Raw genomic sequence first — 19,672 nt, forward strand, 5'->3', positions numbered from 1 at the left:
ACTGGTGCCCAATAACATTATTCTTATTCTTTTTACCTAAATTCCCTCATCTATCTATATCCTAAGACGCAAATTGAAAATAAAATAAAATGCCATAAAGAGTATGGAAATGATATATATTAATAAAGGGGCAATGTCTAGAAGAAGAAAAAGGAAAAGGAAAAAAAAATGAACAAACAACCATGGTTTAAGTCTGTGTTACAATCATTTCTTCTTTCCACACATCCGAATATGGGTTATTATGATCATGCAACAACTTTTACTTCCATAAATATTCACACACAAATCCAACTCACTTTACAAGTAAAAGGCTCAAAGACCACATGGCAAAAATCCTACTTGCATTTACACACTAACTAGAATATACACTAACGGTAACAAAATAACGACATCAAAAGAATGAACTCAATATGTAATCCTTTTTTCGGGAATTTCACAAGTTGCAGAGGCTCACCCTCACCCTCCATACCCGTCTTATTGCAGGGTTCAATCGGCGATCTAGATTCTAGCTTTCAACTCGAGCCCAATATGCGGGTTTGGGGGATTTTTGCGATACTAAAAAAGCTTCTCTAAGTATTTTCCCTAATGCTAGCCTCCTTTAACGATCCCAATCAGATATATCCTGCATAAAGAAAGCAAAGTTACCTCCAGAGACGTTTATACTGTCTGTAAAACTCGTTAAGTAGTAGATGGATTGACACTTTACTGTATGAATAATGCTAGAGACACCAATTCTAATCTCAACTTTTTGATACCAACTTATGTGACATGTGAATTGCCACCATTTTGCTGGTAAGTGTTTGCATCAATTAATAATAAGCGATTACATCTACCAGTGAAAAGATGACAACTCTATGTTGCGTGAGTTTAGCACAAAAAAGTTAATATTAGAATTGACGTCCCTAAAACTACTCTTTACGTGACATGTGAACTGCCACCCTTTTGTTGGTAAGTGTCTGCATCAATTAATAATAAGCGATTACATCTATTAGTGAAAAGATGACAACTCTATGCCGCGTGAGTTTAGTAGGCTTAGAAACAGAATGTTAAGACCATCTCTAACACGCACAGGCCAAATCTGTAACACCAAACAGAATTGGTGTCCCTAAAACTACTCTTTACGGTACTCATTGAAATAAACTAATAAATGTCACAGGACTAATCACTAGCCTGCAAGACTAATTGTCCATGCCAACTGCTAAAGGAGACCACGTTGAAACAACCATGCAAAGGCGATTAAAAAAAGAAAAAAGTAAGTGATTTTTGGTCATTAATGACATATCTTTAAATTGGTTTTAAAAGATAAAGTATTCTGTATCCTAGCAAGAATCTTGGCTCAGGATCTTAGTGGATTCACCTATATATTCTCCATTGATTTGCTTTACCATGAGCCTAACTAAGGTTTTTAGAGTTGTTCAAAATACAGCCAGGTTTACCCAACATATTAAAGAAGTTATTTTGGTGAACTCCTTAAGACATCAGCTTTTTGTAGGCTTAGAAACAGAATGTTAAGACCATCTCTAACGCGCACAGGCCAAATCTGTTATAAACGTGCATAATGCCCCCCAATCTTAATGAACAATACAAAGGAACTATTTTATGAGTTTTCATAAAGAATGATTTAAAAATAAATAAATAAATAAATAAAAAGAGAGAGAGAGACTAACAGCTTTTCCAATTTCCAGAGCAACAAGAGTACTCACCTGTTCAAATTTTAAGCAGCTTATCCCGACTTCAATCCCCATGTCTGTTACAACATCCTCATTCTCAATCTCTGCATCAGTGAATGTGAGAGCCCTCTGTAGCTTCCTAGGCGAAAACACTTCAACTTCAGCCATGTATGTTGCTGTCACAGGTCGATGATCAGAAAGCTTAAGTTCCGTTCGTCTATAGTTCAATTGCCTCATTCCTTTACCGTATGAAAGAATGCGGTCACACCTGATTGATGAATACATTGTAAACTCACAATACATTTTCCAGGAAGAAAACAATATTCAAATACGAACCATTTCAAGAAAACTTTAACTTATCCAACTTTGTAGTCGAATGCGTCATTTTCAGTTAGCAACCAAAATTTTTTCACATATTATTTTAGATTGCTCTCGAAAGAATTTCAGAGGAAATTATTTCTTATTTCCTTGATACGGTTTACAGAGAAGACTCCCCCTAAATAGAAAGGACAAAGGTACAATTATGGTAATTCCTTATTACCACGTTTATTCTCCAAGAAAACTACCAAAAATACTACAAAAAAATTAAGAAATAAACACAAAGTCAATACACTAAATTGAGACACAAAATCCATGGGAATCACTCAGATATTCCCATGGAATCACACGGATTTTTCCACTCCCCCTCAAGCTAGTGAATATATGTTAATCATTCCCAGCTTGTCTACTAGAGCTTCAAACATCAACAACTTGTTGAGACGAAGGTACATAAAAAAGTTCTACTACACCCTCATCAATCTTCTCCTTAATAAAGTGTATGTCAATTTTCACATGCTTGGTACGATCATGGTGAACAGGATTCTGAGCTATACACAAGGCTGCTTGATTGTCACAGTAGACCTTTAAAGGAGTCTTGTGTTCAGCTTGCAATTCTTCCAGAACTCTTCTGATCCAAATTGTCTCGCAAATTCCATGTGCTAGTGCTCTGAACTCGGCTTCTACACTATTGCGAGCAACAACACTCTGTTTCTTACTCCTCTAAGTAACAAGAATTCCCCATACCATAGTACAATAGCCAGAAGTTGACCGCCTATCTTCGATTGAACCTGCCCAATCAGCATCTGTAAAAGCCTCAATTTGCCTTTGTTTAGTCTTTCCAAAGAACAAACCTTTCCCTGGTGTCATTTTCTGATATCTCAGAATCCTATACATGGCAGCTAGGTGTTCTTCATAAGGAGAATGCATATACTGACTCACAACACTTACTGCAAATGCTATGTCAGGCCTGGTGTGAGATAGATAGATTAGTCTCCCTACTAACCTTTGATATCTCCCCCTATCTACTGGGTCTCCTAACTCCTTCTTCTTCACTTTTCCATTCACCTCCACAGGGGTTTCAAATGGTCTTCCACCAAGCATACTAGTTTCCTCTAAGAGATCAATCGTATACTTTCTTTGGGAAATCGAAATGCCTTTTCTTGTACAAGCAACTTCCATTCCTAGAAAGTATCTTAGCTGCCCCAAATCTTTGACCTCAAATTCTCTGGGCAACACTTTCTTCAAGTCTGACAGTTCTTCAAGATTATCCCCTATTAAGATAATATCATCCACATATACTATCAAAATCGAGACCTTACCACCTGAGTGTTTGTAGAATAATGTGTGATCAGACTGTCCTTGAGTGAAACCAAAACTCCTGACTGTCATAGTGAAACGATCGAACCAGGCTCGAGGAGATTGCTTAAGTGCATATAGTGACTTCAACAACCTGCACACCTTATTGCCTCCAAATTCCCCTTTAAACCCTGGCAGTAGATCCATATACACTTCTTCTTCAAGTGTCCCATTAAGGAATGCATTTTTTACATCCATCTGGTGTAGAGGCCAGTCAAGATTAGCAGCCAACGAGAGTAGTATCCTGATTGTGTTAAGTTTAGCAACTGGGGCAAAGGTCTCATTATAATCCACTCCAAAGGTTTGTGTAAAACCTTTAGCTACTAACCGTGCTTTATACCTTTCCACTGACCCATCTGAGTTGTATTTGATTGTGAAGACCCATTTACAACTCACTGGGCACTTTCCCTTGGGTAGATTTACAATCACCCACGTACCATTCTTTCTCAAAGCTTCAATTTCCTCCAATACTACCTTCTTCCATTGTGGCTTTTCAAGGGCCTCATGTATACTTCCAGGAATCTCCTCAGCACTCAACAAATATCTTCTTGGTTAGAGCTCGGAAAGCAGGTGACAAATGTTTGAAGGACATAAAATTGTACAGCGGATGTTGGGTGCAGTTCCAAGTACCTTTTCGAAGTGCAATAGGAACATCAAGATCACTAGCTAGCAGTTCTTCCTTTACTGTCTAAACCTCCTTCTCTTTGGATTCTTTAGCAACAATACCTACCTCATTCATTTGTGTTTACCTCCGATTCAAGCTCTTGATAGTGCTTCAGAGTTGTAATAGGCTTGTGTTGCTTTCGAGATTGTCCAGCCCGCCTAGAATAAATACAAAGTTCTTGTGATTCTTTTTGTGTGCTTTGCACATGTGATTCTCCCCCTGTTTCCATATCATTAGACAACATAATAAGTAACACTGGACTCTTAGAAGGTAAACTAGGGGGCTCTGACTTTGATTGAATGGGAAACTCTGACTCTGTCTCTGATTGAATGGAGAAATCCCAAAGCTGCCCTGCATGTCTCGCATTCTCCCCCTGACGGGTAGGTTTGTAGTAAGCTTGATTTTCAAAGAATGAGACATCCATGGATACGTATACCCTTTTTTTGACAGGACAGTAGCATTTAAAACCTTTCTGACTTGGAGAGTAGCCTAAGAAAACACACTTAATAGCTCTAGCATCAAGTTTGCTGAGGTGAATTTGAGTGTACAAATGCAGTACATCCGAATGTTTTGAGGGGAAGATCATGAAGTAAACAAATTTGGGGATAAGATTTACGAAGAATAGACAATGGTGTTTGGTACTGAAGGACTCGAGACGGAAGACAATTAATTAGATAGCAAGATGTAAGAACTGCTTCCCCCCAAAAAAACTTAGGAACATTGTTAGCAAACAAGAGTGCACGGGCCATTTCGAGTAAATGCATGTTTTTACGTTCAACGACATTGGGGGGTATCGACACACGAGCTTTGATGGAATATTCTATTCTCTGCTAGATATGGACCCAAAGCATTGTTAAAATACTCTCGCCCATTATCTATACGAAGAATTTGAATTTTTGTCTGAAACTGTGTTTTCACCATTTTATGAAAGTTTTGAAAAATGTTGACAGCATTTGATTTTTCTTTTAAGAGAAATACCCAACTGACTCGAGTATGATCATCAATAAAGGTTATGAACTATCGTGCACCTGATATGTTATTTATTCTTAAGGGACCCCAAATATCACTATGAATAAGTGAGAAAGGTTTGGAAATTTTATAAGGTTGCAAAGGATAAGGAACACGAGTATATTTAACAAACTGAAATGTTTCACAGACAAATGAGTGGACATCTTTATTGATAAATAATGAGGGAAACAACCTTTTCAAATATAAAAAACTAGGATGGCTTAACCTATTATGGCATAACATAATTTCACTGGAAGTAGAGACATAATCACAACTCAAAGCCTGAACTTGTTTATTCTCTGCAAGCCGAGAACCTTCAAATAGATATAGCCCATCACACTCCTCAGCACTGCCAATCGTCTTACCCGAAAGTAAATCCTGAAACTCACACAAAGAATGGGAGAACTTAGCGGTGCAGTTCATAGCTTTTATTAACTTTGTAATTGACAAAAGATTGCAGGTAATGGTTGGTATAAACAACACAGAGTGTAAAGTTATATAATCAAAAATTCTCACTGTCCCTTTTCTTGTTCCTGATGCCAAAGAGCCATCTGCAATTTTAATTTTCAAACCATTATCACATGGTTCAAAACTTGAAAAAAATACTCCTACTGTTTGTCATATAGTCTGCGGCTCCCGAGTCAACAATCCAACAGACTTTGTTAGCAGTTTTGGTTGTTAGAGCAGAAAGAAAATTGCCCTTCTGTGTAACTACTGCTGTCGGGCCTGAGGATGACGAAGTTGAGGATGGAATCTGGGACAGGATAATCTGAAGCTGTTGCAATTGCTCCCTGCTGAATGCCGAACAAGAACTGGTTTCTGGAATTTTTTCTCCTTCTCCAGATGAGGCTTTGAAGCCTCGGCTTTCTCCAGAATTTCGTTGGCGCCAGCGTTCACGTGCTAGCTTCCAGTCCGGTGGTTTTCTATGGATTTCCCAACATGTGTCTTTGGTGTGTCCATGACGCTAACAGCGATCACACCAAGGCCTATCACTCCTCCTTTGATTTGGGTTCTCTCCACTAGGCCCGGGATTTTTCTTGACAACCAAAGCTGATTCTTGGTGTGGCAGTTCGGCAATGGGTGTAGGGTTGGTCTTCTTTTTCTAGAGCATTACTCTCTGCTGAGCTTCTTCACGTCTCACTTCAGCGAATGCCTCTTTAATCTCAGGAAATGATTTGAAACCAAGTACACGACCTCGGAATTCATCCACTTCCTTATTGAGACCGAGTAAGAAATCAAATACTCGCTCTTTGTCAAGCATCTTCTTGAATTTAGCACTATCCGTAGAGCAGCTCCAATTGAAGTCCTGATATAGATCTAATTCCAGCCATAAGACTTGTAGTTCATTATAATACTCTGTTACACTTAGATTACCTTGCCTCTTTTCTCTTATGGCAGATTTCAATTCAAAAATCTGGGCTGAGCTCCCTAAGTCAGAGTACATCTCTTCTACCATCTCCCAGATCGTGTTTGTTGTTTTGTAGTAGAGATAAACACGGCTGATCGCTGGTTCCATCGAGTTCAACAGCCATGCCTTCACCATGGAATCTTCGGATTTCCACTTCTTGTAGGTAGGAGTCCTAACTTCAGGTGGTACGGCTACCCCTGTCAAGTAATCCAGCCGTCCTTTTCCATCAATAACAAGGACAACTGATTGAGCCTACTCTACATAATTCGCACCATTCAACTTGTGCTGTGTAATCTATAGTGAATGGTTGTCGTTGATGTTGTGGATGATTTGTTGGGATGTGGCTGTCGTTGATGTCGAGGTTTATCCGCTTGTGACTTCGAAGGCAGCTTCACGAGAGGCCCCTGTTATGGCCCCAATCATGGCGGTTTTTGCCATTAGAAAGAGCAAAGAGAAACACAATCCCGCTCTAATACCATAAAGAATTTCAGAGGAAATTATTTCTTATTTTCTTGATACGGTTTACAGAGAAGACTCCCCTTAAATAGAGAGGACAAAGGTACAATTATGGTAATTCCTTATTACCACGTTTATTCTCCTAGAAAACTACCAAAAATACTACAAAGAAATTGGGAAATAAATACAAAGTCAATACACTAAATTGAGATAAAATCCATGGGAATCACTCAGATATTCCCATGGAATCACACAGATTTTCCCACACTCTCAACAAGTCCCAACACATTGTTTTAGAAGGTAATAGAGTGCAATGAATTACAAAGAAAACATTGTTTCTGAGTTCAGCTTGTAATCTGTTACACCTGTAATAATTTTAACGTCATTTTCAAACTTCTTAGAGCTTTATTTGTACTCATTCTGATGTTCCATTAACACACACTAGAGACGTTCTGCTCAGATAACCCTTCCTCCCTTCATTTCTTAAGTATAATGTACATCATGGAAAAAAGCATCCAGTGCTATTAAAATGTAACTGACAAAGATTGAATATGGGCACTCCTGAATAAAGTAGATAAATCAAGAAAATTAGCATTAAATTTCCGTGTTCTCTAGTGCCGGCTAGCGGGAAATCATAGTACCCATTGAAAATTTGACGAATGGGATATGCACCTGAAGTCATTCAAAACAATCATGGCTAGAAACCCATACAAAGAATTATTTGACTTAAAACTAAGTCAAGATGGCTGCATAATCATGCAAAGGATTCATTATGATTGAATTCAGAGTAACCCAAAAAAAGCAAGACAATTAAATGCATCTGTGATTGAAGATAACCCATTATGATATGAAAAGTAACCCAAGCATACCATGCTGGAGTTCGCCTCCCAGCTTTTGGATCCTCTCCAAAGTACTTCTCTGAATTAATCTCATATTTGTATGTTGGTGGAAATTTTAGAGTACCCTCAGACCATCCATCAAATGCACGACCTTTTCTAAGCTCCCGAACAAGCTGTCAAAATAATATGTCAAAAAGTGTTTAGCAGCTAAGTTCACTCCTACTAAATTAAATTTTCTTTAAGCTTAAATTTAGCAAAACAATAAATATGCAATGAGTTACTCCAATATTTCATACGCGTTGGTTTCATTAATTTGAGGACTAAAATAGAGAAGGAAAAAAAAATTGCTTTGAACTGATATGCAAACAACTATTGACTCGAGTATGTATGTAAATTGAACTTAATTTGTACGCAAATTCTAAGATTATGTTGTACATTTCATTCCTCATATTTCCTGTGTCATGAGCATCAACCGATCTTTCACCATCTATCATATCCAAACATATCTAAGAGTTCTGAACTTCACCTAAACAGTTCCATCAGCCAACGCATGACTCATAGGAGTTCCTTAAACCATATAAGTGCTATCCTGGTGTTTGAAATGCCAAATAGAAATCCTTTGAAGTACCATCTTTAGAGAAATACTTAACGTACCTGGTCACTCTCAACCAACTCAGACCATCTCTTCTTGGAGATTAGTTCTCGTGCTTTCTCGTATGACAAGTTGATTCGGTAATTCAGATCGCCCAACCAAATTATTCTTCTGCAAGAAAGAGAGAGTGAGAGAGGAAGACTATTATTCAAACATAATTCAGTAGTAGGGATACCAAAAGGTATCAAGATAACCAGGAGAAAAAAAATACTGAAAAGAAGGAACAAAACATAAACAATAAAAAGAAAAAGAAATGGTAGAAGAGGAGTTGGATAAGACGATCCATTTTATATTCTGCAACACAGTCACATGTACTCACTCATGGTCGTGGATGAATTTGGGAAGCCCTATTTTGGAAAGTGAATGAAAGTGCATCCTTCGATGTATTTCTTGCACATCTGCGTTTCTTTTAAGTTTATCTACTTCTCTTTCACCTGATGGCAGGTGAGCACATATAAAACAAAACAGAGTCTGGTATATGGACATACTAACAGATACCGCGCCCTGAAAAATTGAAATCTGTTAGAAGAAAATCAAGCATTTCAAACGTCAAAACTCAACATAATACGGATTGAAATACTCAAATACAATGTATTTAAATTCACAGTCTACAAGAACAATATCAAAACATAAGACACTGGTACAACAACAATGCTATTACTAGATTTAACGTAATCTTTAAGTGAGTCTAAAATCTACTGATGAAGCTTACAATTACAATAGAGATAAGCCAAAAGGAGTACAAAAGTTGAACTAAAAGTAAACTAAAATAACCTTGTTACCGATGTAGCCCATAACACCAACACCAACAGTAGACACCTTTAAGTTCTGAATGTGCCTCCGCAAGCTCCTACGAACCCATACAGTAAGGAAAATACCAACCATTTGTTTACTTACTATCCTTACATATGATGATCTTCTTTTACGCTTCATAAGAGATTCAAGGTCAATTTCTGCAAGCAAAGCAATTTCTGGAGCCACATCATTTACATTTGACTTGAAAGAACTATATGTTCTGAAAGACTTGGATGCCTTGAAAGATTTAACCGACTTAAAAGAATTTGGTCTCTCTAACACATGTTGAGATAGCAAGCTTAATGGAGGTTCTGGCCAGCTTAAACCAATCCTTTCACTCCCGCTTAGCATCTTGGTTAATTTGACAGTAGGTTGAACACCTGATGCTTGTGAATTAAATGGATTGTCTTCATTCCGTAAACAGTTTAATCTATCTAACCTCTTTGGAGAAGAAAATTGCCTGTTTAGCTCCCCTTCGGCAAGCATGCCTGAATTAGCAAGATCATTTCCAGACTCCAAATTCACCTTTTCACCTGTGGTTGCTGTTCCTTTGCCTTCATCATTGTTGTTTGGTTCTTCATTTAAAGGATGGACTTCGTCGCCAATATCATGGAATTCTTCATCAACATCACTATCACTTTCAAGTAATATCTCCTCTTCTATGTCAGGAATGTCATCAGGTGGTTTATACTTTGAAGGAGATGGAGGATCACTGAAGGATTTAATCTTCTTTGCTTCAGGTCGAATTCTATTAAGTGCTTCCCGAATAATATTTTCCCACAATATAACTGGACGGCCATCTTCAGCACCAAAGATGTTTCCAGCATTTAATGGCACTATCTCCTGAAGACTGGTAATATAGAAGCATTTTGTTATTATCACATCTCTAATAAGATAAAATAGGAATGCAAGCATGTTTTTTGCACATATTAAAGCAATGTGGTATCAGATGATAAATTGAAAATATTTAATAAATTCTGAAAGCAAATGAGGCAAACACTCACCCTAGCACATAAACGTCAGCTGGCTCATTGGTGTCTAGCCAATCATCTATATCAAGGTCATCAGGTGGAAGTTTTCCTCCGACATTCCACGTCCCTACGCATATTCTAAGGACACCAAAAAAAAAAAAAAGAACATAAAATTAAAACGCCTGGTTAACCAACCCAATGAAGTAAATGATCTTTCACTGTATAGATTGTGCAACTAAGAATTAGACTATTATAAATATTTTCAAAACAAAGGGGAAGGAAGGGAAATTCTACCTGAGTTCCTTTGTGTTTATATACTGTGCCCTAAGAGTTTCTGACTTTCGTCTTCGTATCTTTGGAAGAGCATCTGAATTTTATTAAACAGGAAAAAAAACCAATAAACAAAAAGCAAAGCATGAAAATTTTGTAAAAGCAGCGTAGAACTTTCACTTGGCACAAACTCAAGAACAAAAAACATGAAAGACTTTAGTTAAAATTTAAACTACATATAATCTCTAATCTAATGCAGTGTCGTATAAAAAATGAATTCACCATTCATACAGGGGTGTCCATCATCACTTGTCAAAAGAAGTCTTTGGCTAATTGAAAACATTCTAACTAATAAATCTAAAAGGTTTTTCTGTACCTTCTCTCAAATAAAAATGAAAAGAACTGCAAACAGACCAACACCATAAACCCGTTTGACAACCAGTCAATTCTTTCAAAAGTTCTCCAACCAAAGAAACAAAAATAATGGTTAGTCCATTTTCACCCTGCTTCGACATTGCTAAGTTCGATTTAGATCCCTACACTACTAAATTGTCTGTAATAAAATCCAATAAACAACAAATTCAAAGAGGTACTTGCGAAAGAGAGAGCAAAAGAATAATAATAATAATAATGAGAAGGATAAGTCAATCAATTCTAATTACATTGAATCAAAGAAATAACGTTCTTCGCATAAGATCAAATGCCAGCTCCACAAGTAACCTCTTTTTCTTTCCCTCATTGATAAAAGGCGATACAATAGTATTAAAAAAAAAAGATCTACGGTTACTGTTTGTTCCTTCTTTAAAAAGGAACAATTCCGCGTTGAAATATTGAAATATTACCAGTAGGATCAACCCGTGCATCGTCGTCTACGTTATCTCTAAAACGTGATGGGGCTGATGGCCTTCCACGTTGGTAAAATTCTGCAAAATAACCCATTGTTTGAGTCAAGCTGAAATCTCAAAAAGGCTCAGAACAGAAAAGAAAGGCAAAAAGGCCAGTCTACCTTATACTACCAAACTGTTCAACAAAACCCCATCATCAAAACTCATTAAGATTTTCAAACAAACAGCTTTTATGAAACTTGAAGACTACACATTCAAAATGAGAATCTAGGACAGAAGAACAAAGTGCAAAGCTACAAAATCTTGAAAGAGCATTCTAAAAAGCTCAAAATAAAGGCATACATTTATAAGCATACCTTCCAGAAAAAAAAAAATATATGTATATATGTGTGTGTGTCCAAATTCTCCCAAAAAAAAGGCAAAAAAAAAAAAAAAAAACACAACATGATCATGAAACTAGAACAGAAGTCCATAAAAACCCACTTAAAAAAAATTAAAAAAATCTATAGTACAAAAACACAGAACAAAGAGCAAAACTTCAATTTAAAAAAAAAAAAAATCATTTCAAGCAAACTCCAAAACCACATATAGGCCTGTACATAAACCCGAACAACCCGCCCCACCCCAACCCAACCCGAAAAAGACAACTTATAACATTATTTTTTATTTTTCGGCCCACTAAATGTCTGGCCCGGGGTGTTTGGGACGGTTTGTGGGTTGAGCCTATAATAACCCGCACACCCCAACTCAACCCGCACAAACATGCCTGATAAGGAGCCTATGAGTGTGGACTGATAAGAATGGTTGTTGTTGTAGTGCTTGCTTTGGATGGATTTGAATTAAGCCTCTAATTTTATGTTTGATGTTGGATGGACTATTTTGCTTCATGTTTGATGTTAGATTGAACTTTAAATTGCTATCTATTTGATGATGGACTAATCAGTATTATTTCTATTTAATGATGAACTTTGAATGTTAGAGTTATGTTTGATTAACAGTATTATTTTTATTTGATGATCAATATTATTTGATGATGAACTTTAAATGTTAGAGTTATTATTTTTATTTGATGATGAATTTTGAATGTTAGATTGAACTTTGATTCTTTAAATGATGAACTTGACCACCCAACTCACCTCACCCCGCCCCAACCCAAACATCATTGGGTTGTGAAATTTTTCTAATATTATTAGAGCCAAATATTTACAATCTGCACCCTTTAAGACAGAGTAAGAAAAAGTCTTATCTCGCACCAACCCAACCAACCCATGTACGGCCCTAACCACATACAGCATTACCATAACATCCCAGAAAAAGAAAAAACGTTATAGTTCTCCAAAATAATAATAATAAATTAATAGTAATAATAATAATGAATCACGCATGATCATGAAACTAGAAGTTGAAGACCCAAATTTACTATGGTGTGTTGTATCTGACCTTCATTGTCGGAATCAGTGTGATTGTCGTCGTCATCTTCAGGGTCGGCGCTGTAATCGGAGTCCTTGTCGCTGATGTTGAGCCATTTTCTCATAACCACTCTTGGCCAGAACAGCTGTATGCACGACCAATCCAAACAACACAATTCAGCCCAACTTCTCTTCTGCAAATTTCTCAGATTCACAAAATCAAACAAAATTCCAAAACCAAATATGTATCTGTATTATAATCAAACAAAGGAAAAAAGAACTTTCTTTCTCTTACCTCTGAGTTATGCTTTGAACTTTGCTTCATCTGTGCAGGCATAGTAAATAAATACCAATAACAATGAACACAAAATCTTCTAGAACAAAAGGATTAGAGCTCAAATATGAAGAACAAACAAGAAGAAAAAAATGCGGTTTTTTTTTCTTTATTTCTCTGTAACCGCAACATAACGGAAGTTGGGATACAAAATATAGAAATAAAAAAAGAATTCGCAATTCTTTGTTAATGGGGTTTTGGATCCGACACGCATGGTCCCCACAATCGCTGTTCATTGTTTTTGTTTATTCGGGTTTTTCTCACAAAATACACACAAAGTGTTTGTCTCTATGTCGCAGTTAAAAAATATGAGAGAATTGAATTTGACAGAGTCACAAATGGGAATGGCCCAAGTGTTATTGGGTGGCAACTTCTTTTCGTTCTTAGTTCCTCGTGTCAGGGGATCTTGTCGCCCTTATCTCTAAGATTATGATTTTTATGATGTTTTTTTTAAGAGATAATCTGTATAGTTAACTCAATTAATGTACTGGTTTTCTCTAGAGACCAAAAAAAAAAAAAAAAGGTTGCAATTAATGCTTGCTCGTGAGAATAATGTAATGTCAACTTCTCAATATACATGGTGATTAAATCTTGAGACCTTTTTTTTTGGGAAAGTTGAGAGTTATAGGACCTGAGATTCCTGTGAGTGAGAGAGAGATGGAAATTCAAGAAGAAATGAAAGCGACTCTTAAATATTATTCACCAAAGAAAAAAGCAACTTCCAAGAAAAGAAAATTACAAATAAATGTCAAATTACGACTTGTACTATTGTTACAATATGTTACGAATGTGGAACTTATTGAAGATAAAACTTTATAATTTATCGAATTTTGTCTCGCTCTACATGAATTATGAAGTTAAAGAATGGTAGATAAAGAAGATTGTATTTAATAATGTGCTTCAAAGAAAGAAACAGTTGCTTAAACAAAAGCAGTTATTGAGTTCACAAGTTAAAAATTATGAAGTTAAGAATGGTAGATAAAGAAGATTGTATCTAATAATGTGCTTCAAAGAAAGACACAGTTGCTTAAACAAAAGCAGTTATTGAGTTCACAAGTTAAAAAGAACTCACAAGTTAAAAAGAACTCTCTAGAAACCAACCGACTTTAAAAAGTTAAAGTTTTATTTATTTTATGCGTTTAAATATACGATTTTAATTTTGTTATAGTATTTTTATCTTAAAAAAATTTAAAATTTAAAAATTAAAATTTAAAATCATTTATTTAAACACGTAAAAAAATATTAAAACGTTTTTCACCCAATATAGCAACCTGCGTAGACTACTAATTGTAATTAGGTGGTGGATGGGACTGGGAGATGGGAGACTAATCCAGTTGGGTTGGACAAAATAAAGAAACGGGAAAAGTAGTGGCTAAGATTAACATTCAACGTTCAGCTGCCAAGTGGCCATCTTAAAGCCAGTTCAACTTTTTTAAGAGGAGAATACCACTTTCCCAATTTGCCCTTTTTCTAGCTTTTTATTTTTATTTATTATTTTTTTTTTTTTGCTGCTGATTTTTCTAGCTTTCTTACGATTGGTTGAAGAACTTTCCTTAAAACATAAAAAAGAAGAAAACGAAAAGCAAATGGCAATCATTCAAACGCAATGATTTAGCACAAGAAAGTGCAATGCAAGTTAAGCATTGAACATCATTAAAGTATAACAATATAATATACATGTACAAGCATGTCCATATTATTAAGTAGCTTACTATGATAACTACTATTATACCATTGGTTGTATATATTTCTGAAATTAAAATACGGTCAAAACCACACTAAATTATAAACTATATAAGTATATTAAAACGTATAAATCTCATACAAACAAAATTGGCTTAAAAGTGTATTTTCTAAAGCAAAAATTAATGTAAAATTTATATGGTTTCACGGTTTAATGTATAGAAAACTACTGGTGAGTTGAATTTTACTATATTGAGTAACAATAATGCACATATCTTTTTCCTTTTGTAAAGCTAATTAAAATAAGAATGATTATGGTGAATGGTGACGTACATATAGGATACATAATAAAACACATCATAATCTTCCACCGCCATGACTACATAAAACGCTTTCGGCCATACTCATGAACTTCCATGTGGTCAGTTACAAAAATGACCAAACACACCATTATAGAAGAGAGAGAGGAAAAGGTCGAATCACTTGTGCAAGATATATATATGTATATATATATATATATAATATATAGAACTTGCAAATAATCATCCATCGAACAAATATTTCTTTCACATATATATAGAACTTGCACACATATATATAGGAAGGTCCCTTTTTATATTTCTTTCTTTTTTTTTTTTTGTTAAAAAATAACAAATAACCATCATCGAACTTGCAACTAAAAGTTGTGCAACCTTTTTTATTTTTTTATTTTTTTCAAATTTGATTTAGAAGGGACCAAACCAGAATCTTATATAAACTCCCAAAGCTATACATATATATATATATATATATAAACTTCCAAACAAATAATCATCCAACTTTTGGGTGCAAGTTCGATGGATGATTATTTGTTGTTTTTTAACAAAAAGGAAAAAAATATAAAAAATGATATTTTCTGATACGCCAACATATTAATAGGTCAGGTCTTTTGTCTGTCGGATCAACATAAAATCATGTAAAAGTTAAAAAGTATGCATATTTAACGAATAAAAAAACACAGTCTACCGGTACGTCAGGCGTACTAAGAATCTCTCTATAGAAAATTCTGAAATTATAATCCAAAACCGAAGTTGCAAGGCATACAAGAATACCTTTTTTCAATATTTTTGGGAGATTTTATGGTATGCCGGTGTATCGATAAATCAAGTTTTTTTAATCGTTAAATATGCATATTTTTTAACTTTTACGTGATTTTATACATATCTAATAATTAAAAAACCTGACCTATCATTATGTTAGCGTACTAAAAAAAAAGGTCCCATTTTCGAAAGGTGAAAACTTTTTGCTGCAAGTGCGACTAAGTACTATGTCTTATATAAACAATTCAAAATTGTATCTGAAAAAAAAAAAGAGAGGATCGTAATGGTATATTACAATAATTGATGAAAGCACTTAGGCAGATAGAAAACTTATTTGAGAAGACAGTAGTGGGATGAGTGGTACGTTTACTATAATTTACTATAATTGATGGAAATTAAAACAAGTACAATAATGGTTATTAAAGCTTTTATGTTTGGCACTTACAATACAAAAAATGTATATATATTTACTAAGTTTTACACACTGTTTCCTGAGGTCAAAGTTTTACTGTATTGTACTCTACTGTTTTTTTTTTTTTTTTTTTTTCATTTTCATGCATAGTTTAAATTTGTCTTTGAAAATTATTTAATTAAGATAAATACTTCGAGAAATAGACATTTGAAGTACATCTTCTTCCTTATTTTTTATTTATCCGCTTAAGTCCTTTTTATAAATCTATATAATCTGTTTCTAAATGATAAACATATTGACCATGGAAAATGGAATTCTTAAAATTTAATACCCGCGAACCTAGATATGTCCTGTTTTGGGTACCTACAATGCTTGTTCTTTGTCTGTGTGTGTGTGTTTTTAGTGGATAGATGCATTTGGTAGTTATAATCTATTAATTTTTTTTTCCTTTAGAAAAAATGATTACTTACAATAAGAGATCAGACTATGAAATTAATTATGTATAATTATATGGGAATTTTTCTGGTATTCTCTTCTGAATACCAGTGTTTTCTATTTATCAGCTGTTGAATCTATATTACTTTCTAAAAAAGATGAAACATCAGAAGAAAAAAAATCCCTAATTATATAATATCTCTCCACTCTGCTTAGAACTTGGAGGAAAAAAAAACAAAAACATGGTCAAACTAAATTGTATCAGATTATTATTAGACTCAAATTGAAACACTAATTGATAGAAAAGTCATATTTTATGTATAGCATTGCTTAGAATTTACTAAAAGAAAAATAACAAATGCCTTTGTTCATATAGCTATATATATGGATCCACGTGGTTAGATGATCAGACGCCATTTTGTGTCTTGGTGAAAGACAGAAAACTTTGTCCAACAAATTAGGTCAAGATCTAATCAGTCATGGATGGTTTAAAAGACATCATCATAAGGAATCCTTATTTTCAATTTGGGCTGCTAATATAATTTGGTCAGATGACTTGATTTGATTTGGCCTTTCACCAACTAATGTGCCCAAATAACCCCACCTTTATGTCACATGGGCATTACCACTATAATTGGACATATTTCCATAGATGAGGAATCTTGAAAGAAATAGGGTTTTTGTAGCACTTGTAAAGAGCTTAGAAAATGACCCTTCATAGATGAGGAATCTTGCAAGAAATAGGGTTTTTTGTAGCACTTGTAAAGAGCTTAGAAAATGACCCTTTCTTACCCTCTATTTTATATATATATATATGGTTTTTTTTTTTTTTTAGAAGATTGACACTTTTTCTAGCCTTGTAAAATTTAGTTAAGCAAGTCTTACATTTTAGGACCGAAATTAGTTTGAATCGTTCAATACTCAATAATAGATCAAATTAAATACTTTTAGAGACTCAACTAAGACTCACATTAATTAATAGTTAAGAATTAACACCGTCGTGTTCACGCAATCTCCCTAATCATAAGATCAAGAGAATCAATTTGTATGCCACTATTAGGACATCGTTTTTATACTTTTGGCCTAAAGGCATAGGTCTAGCACAAGTGTGTGCATATCCAAACTACAATGTTGGCCCATCAATTTAATTTCAACAAAAAAAAAAAAGGAAAAAGAAAGAAAAATGACCTTTCAATTATCCTTTCTTTTTCTTTTTCATTTTTAGCAGCATCCTAAATATCACTCCTAAAAATAAATAATTTGAGCCGTTACAAAAACTATCCCCTTGTCATGTGATAAAAATTAGTGAAAAATTAGGACCCGTTTAGTTCGATGATTCGAGTTTTTAATTCGAGTTGAGATGTGATTTTATGTAAGAGTTTTTTACTGTAGCAAAAAAGTTAGATGTGATTGTTTGTGAGAGCTTTTTACTGTAGTAAAACTCAAATTCTAAACTCGAATTAGCGAAATGAACGGTAATTGTTCACATAATTTTTTTCTTTCATTATTTATCGGTTGAAATTTGTACATAATTCTAAAAGGTGAACCTCTTCGCGATGTGTACGGTCACTTCATGCTAGAAACTCTTTTTTTTTTTTTTTTCCCTTGTCTTAATATACAAATCAAAGGCTACATGGCTGCTTTTTTCTTAAAAAAATATATTTTTTCTTTCGTAAATTTTCAAATTTTTGCTTCTTCTATTTTTTGTTCTGTCTCGATTATTCCTAGGTGTTCTGGGAGGTGGGAATTTTTTTCCCTTGTTTTCACACTTTACGTTTCTGTTCCAATAAAACCTCTATATTTAAGGGAAAATTTTCAACAAAAAACAAAAAAAGAAAGAAAGAAAGAAAGAAAGAGAAAAAAAAAAAAAAAAAACCATTAGAATTTTCTCTCATAAACGACACCCATGAAATTAGTTGACACCCATGAAATTAGTTGGAGTAAGAAGAGAAAAAAGTGGACTATTAGACAGTAGTGCAGAAGAAAGTAAGGAAAAGAGACCAATATTCTGATGAGACTTTTTAACTATCATGATCTTATTTGGTAAAAAAAATTTGTCATGCATTTATCCGAAACAATACATGAATCCAAACATTCGAATAAAGCCAAGAAATGCGCTGTCAAATTTATGTCTCAATTCAAAGCATTTATTGGCTCAGAAAAAAGCTGTTGAAATATGACCATATTATTATGTCTTGTTGAAATATGACCATATTATTATGTCTTGCAAGAACATCAAAACGAACAGTTTATTTATTTTTTTTTAAGAAAAAAAGAAAGAAAAATACTATAGTCGAGAAATAAAAGGAATTAATAAAAAAACAAACTCAAGAGTTTATGAGCTCCGGCTGTCGGTAGAATGAATGGCAATTATCCCAAAATTTTATGTATTTTTTGTTTCAATTTTTTGGTATCGTTTTTAGTTCTTGATGTATCAGAAGCATTTCCTAAATATCACAACCAAAATGAAAAAGACGAAATACAGTTGAAGATTGTTGCTAAAGAAGATTTTGATGTATTCAGAGAGGACATATGCAGCTAGAGATCAGTAGATCCAAAGCAAATCAAAGTAGAGAGAGAGAGAGAGAGAGAGAGAGAGAGAGAGAGAGAGAGAGAGAGAGGAGATGAATCAACACACACACATATATATATATACATATAAATATGTATATATATTACAGAACGTACCTTGATTGGAAGTTAACTAAACTAATTCAGAAGCTGATGATCAAATGTTTTTGCATCTTCTCTGCAGGAGACATTAGCTATAATAACAAAGTCTTCTTAATTTGCTGGAAGAAGTGTTAACAACTGCAACTGAAAGGGGGTTTGTTTTTCCTCACCAGGTTTTCTTTTTGTTTTTGTTTTTTTCTCTCTCTTTATATATATATATATATATATATGTGTGTGTGTGTGTGTGTGTGTGTGTGTATGTATATATATATATGTATATATATATGTGTGTGTGTGTGTGTGTGGCAACAGAGACTGAGGAAGAAAGGCAAGTGTGGTTATAGAGGCTAGAAAGAGAAGCTGTCTTCCCTTGTTCATTCCTTTGAGTCGCCCCT

At 34.5% G+C, this 19,672-nt stretch overlaps 1 protein-coding gene across 6 annotated transcripts; it reads right to left on the bottom strand.

Annotated features, from left to right (window-relative positions):
- Window positions 1–133: 133 nt before the first annotated feature.
- On the bottom strand, window positions 134–19,452 carry LOC21411017 (type IV inositol polyphosphate 5-phosphatase 3). 6 transcript variants are annotated; one of them, XM_024175122.1, is made up of 12 exons: window positions 19,293–19,452; window positions 12,957–12,986; window positions 12,693–12,807; window positions 11,250–11,330; window positions 10,432–10,504; window positions 10,171–10,275; window positions 9,146–10,016; window positions 8,691–8,875; window positions 8,374–8,482; window positions 7,750–7,892; window positions 1,704–1,938; window positions 134–622 (listed from the first exon to the last, which is right to left on the bottom strand). In XM_024175122.1, the coding sequence occupies exons 2-12, from the start codon at window positions 12,984–12,986 to the stop codon at window positions 599–601; spliced, it is 1,971 nt and encodes a 656-aa protein (XP_024030890.1). In that variant the 5' UTR covers window positions 19,293–19,452; the 3' UTR covers window positions 134–598. The 6 variants fall into 6 exon arrangements, with proteins under 6 accessions (XP_024030890.1, XP_024030888.1, XP_024030887.1 ...); XM_024175120.1 differs by having other exon boundaries at window positions 12,693–12,855; XM_024175119.1 differs by having other exon boundaries at window positions 12,693–12,855; window positions 12,957–13,035.
- Between the last annotated feature and the right edge of the window lie 220 nt (window positions 19,453–19,672).

The sequence above is a fragment of the Morus notabilis genome, unplaced genomic scaffold (genome assembly GCF_000414095.1).
Source record: "Morus notabilis unplaced genomic scaffold, ASM41409v2 Scaffold1360, whole genome shotgun sequence".
NCBI classification, from domain to species: Eukaryota; Viridiplantae; Streptophyta; class Magnoliopsida; order Rosales; family Moraceae; genus Morus; species Morus notabilis.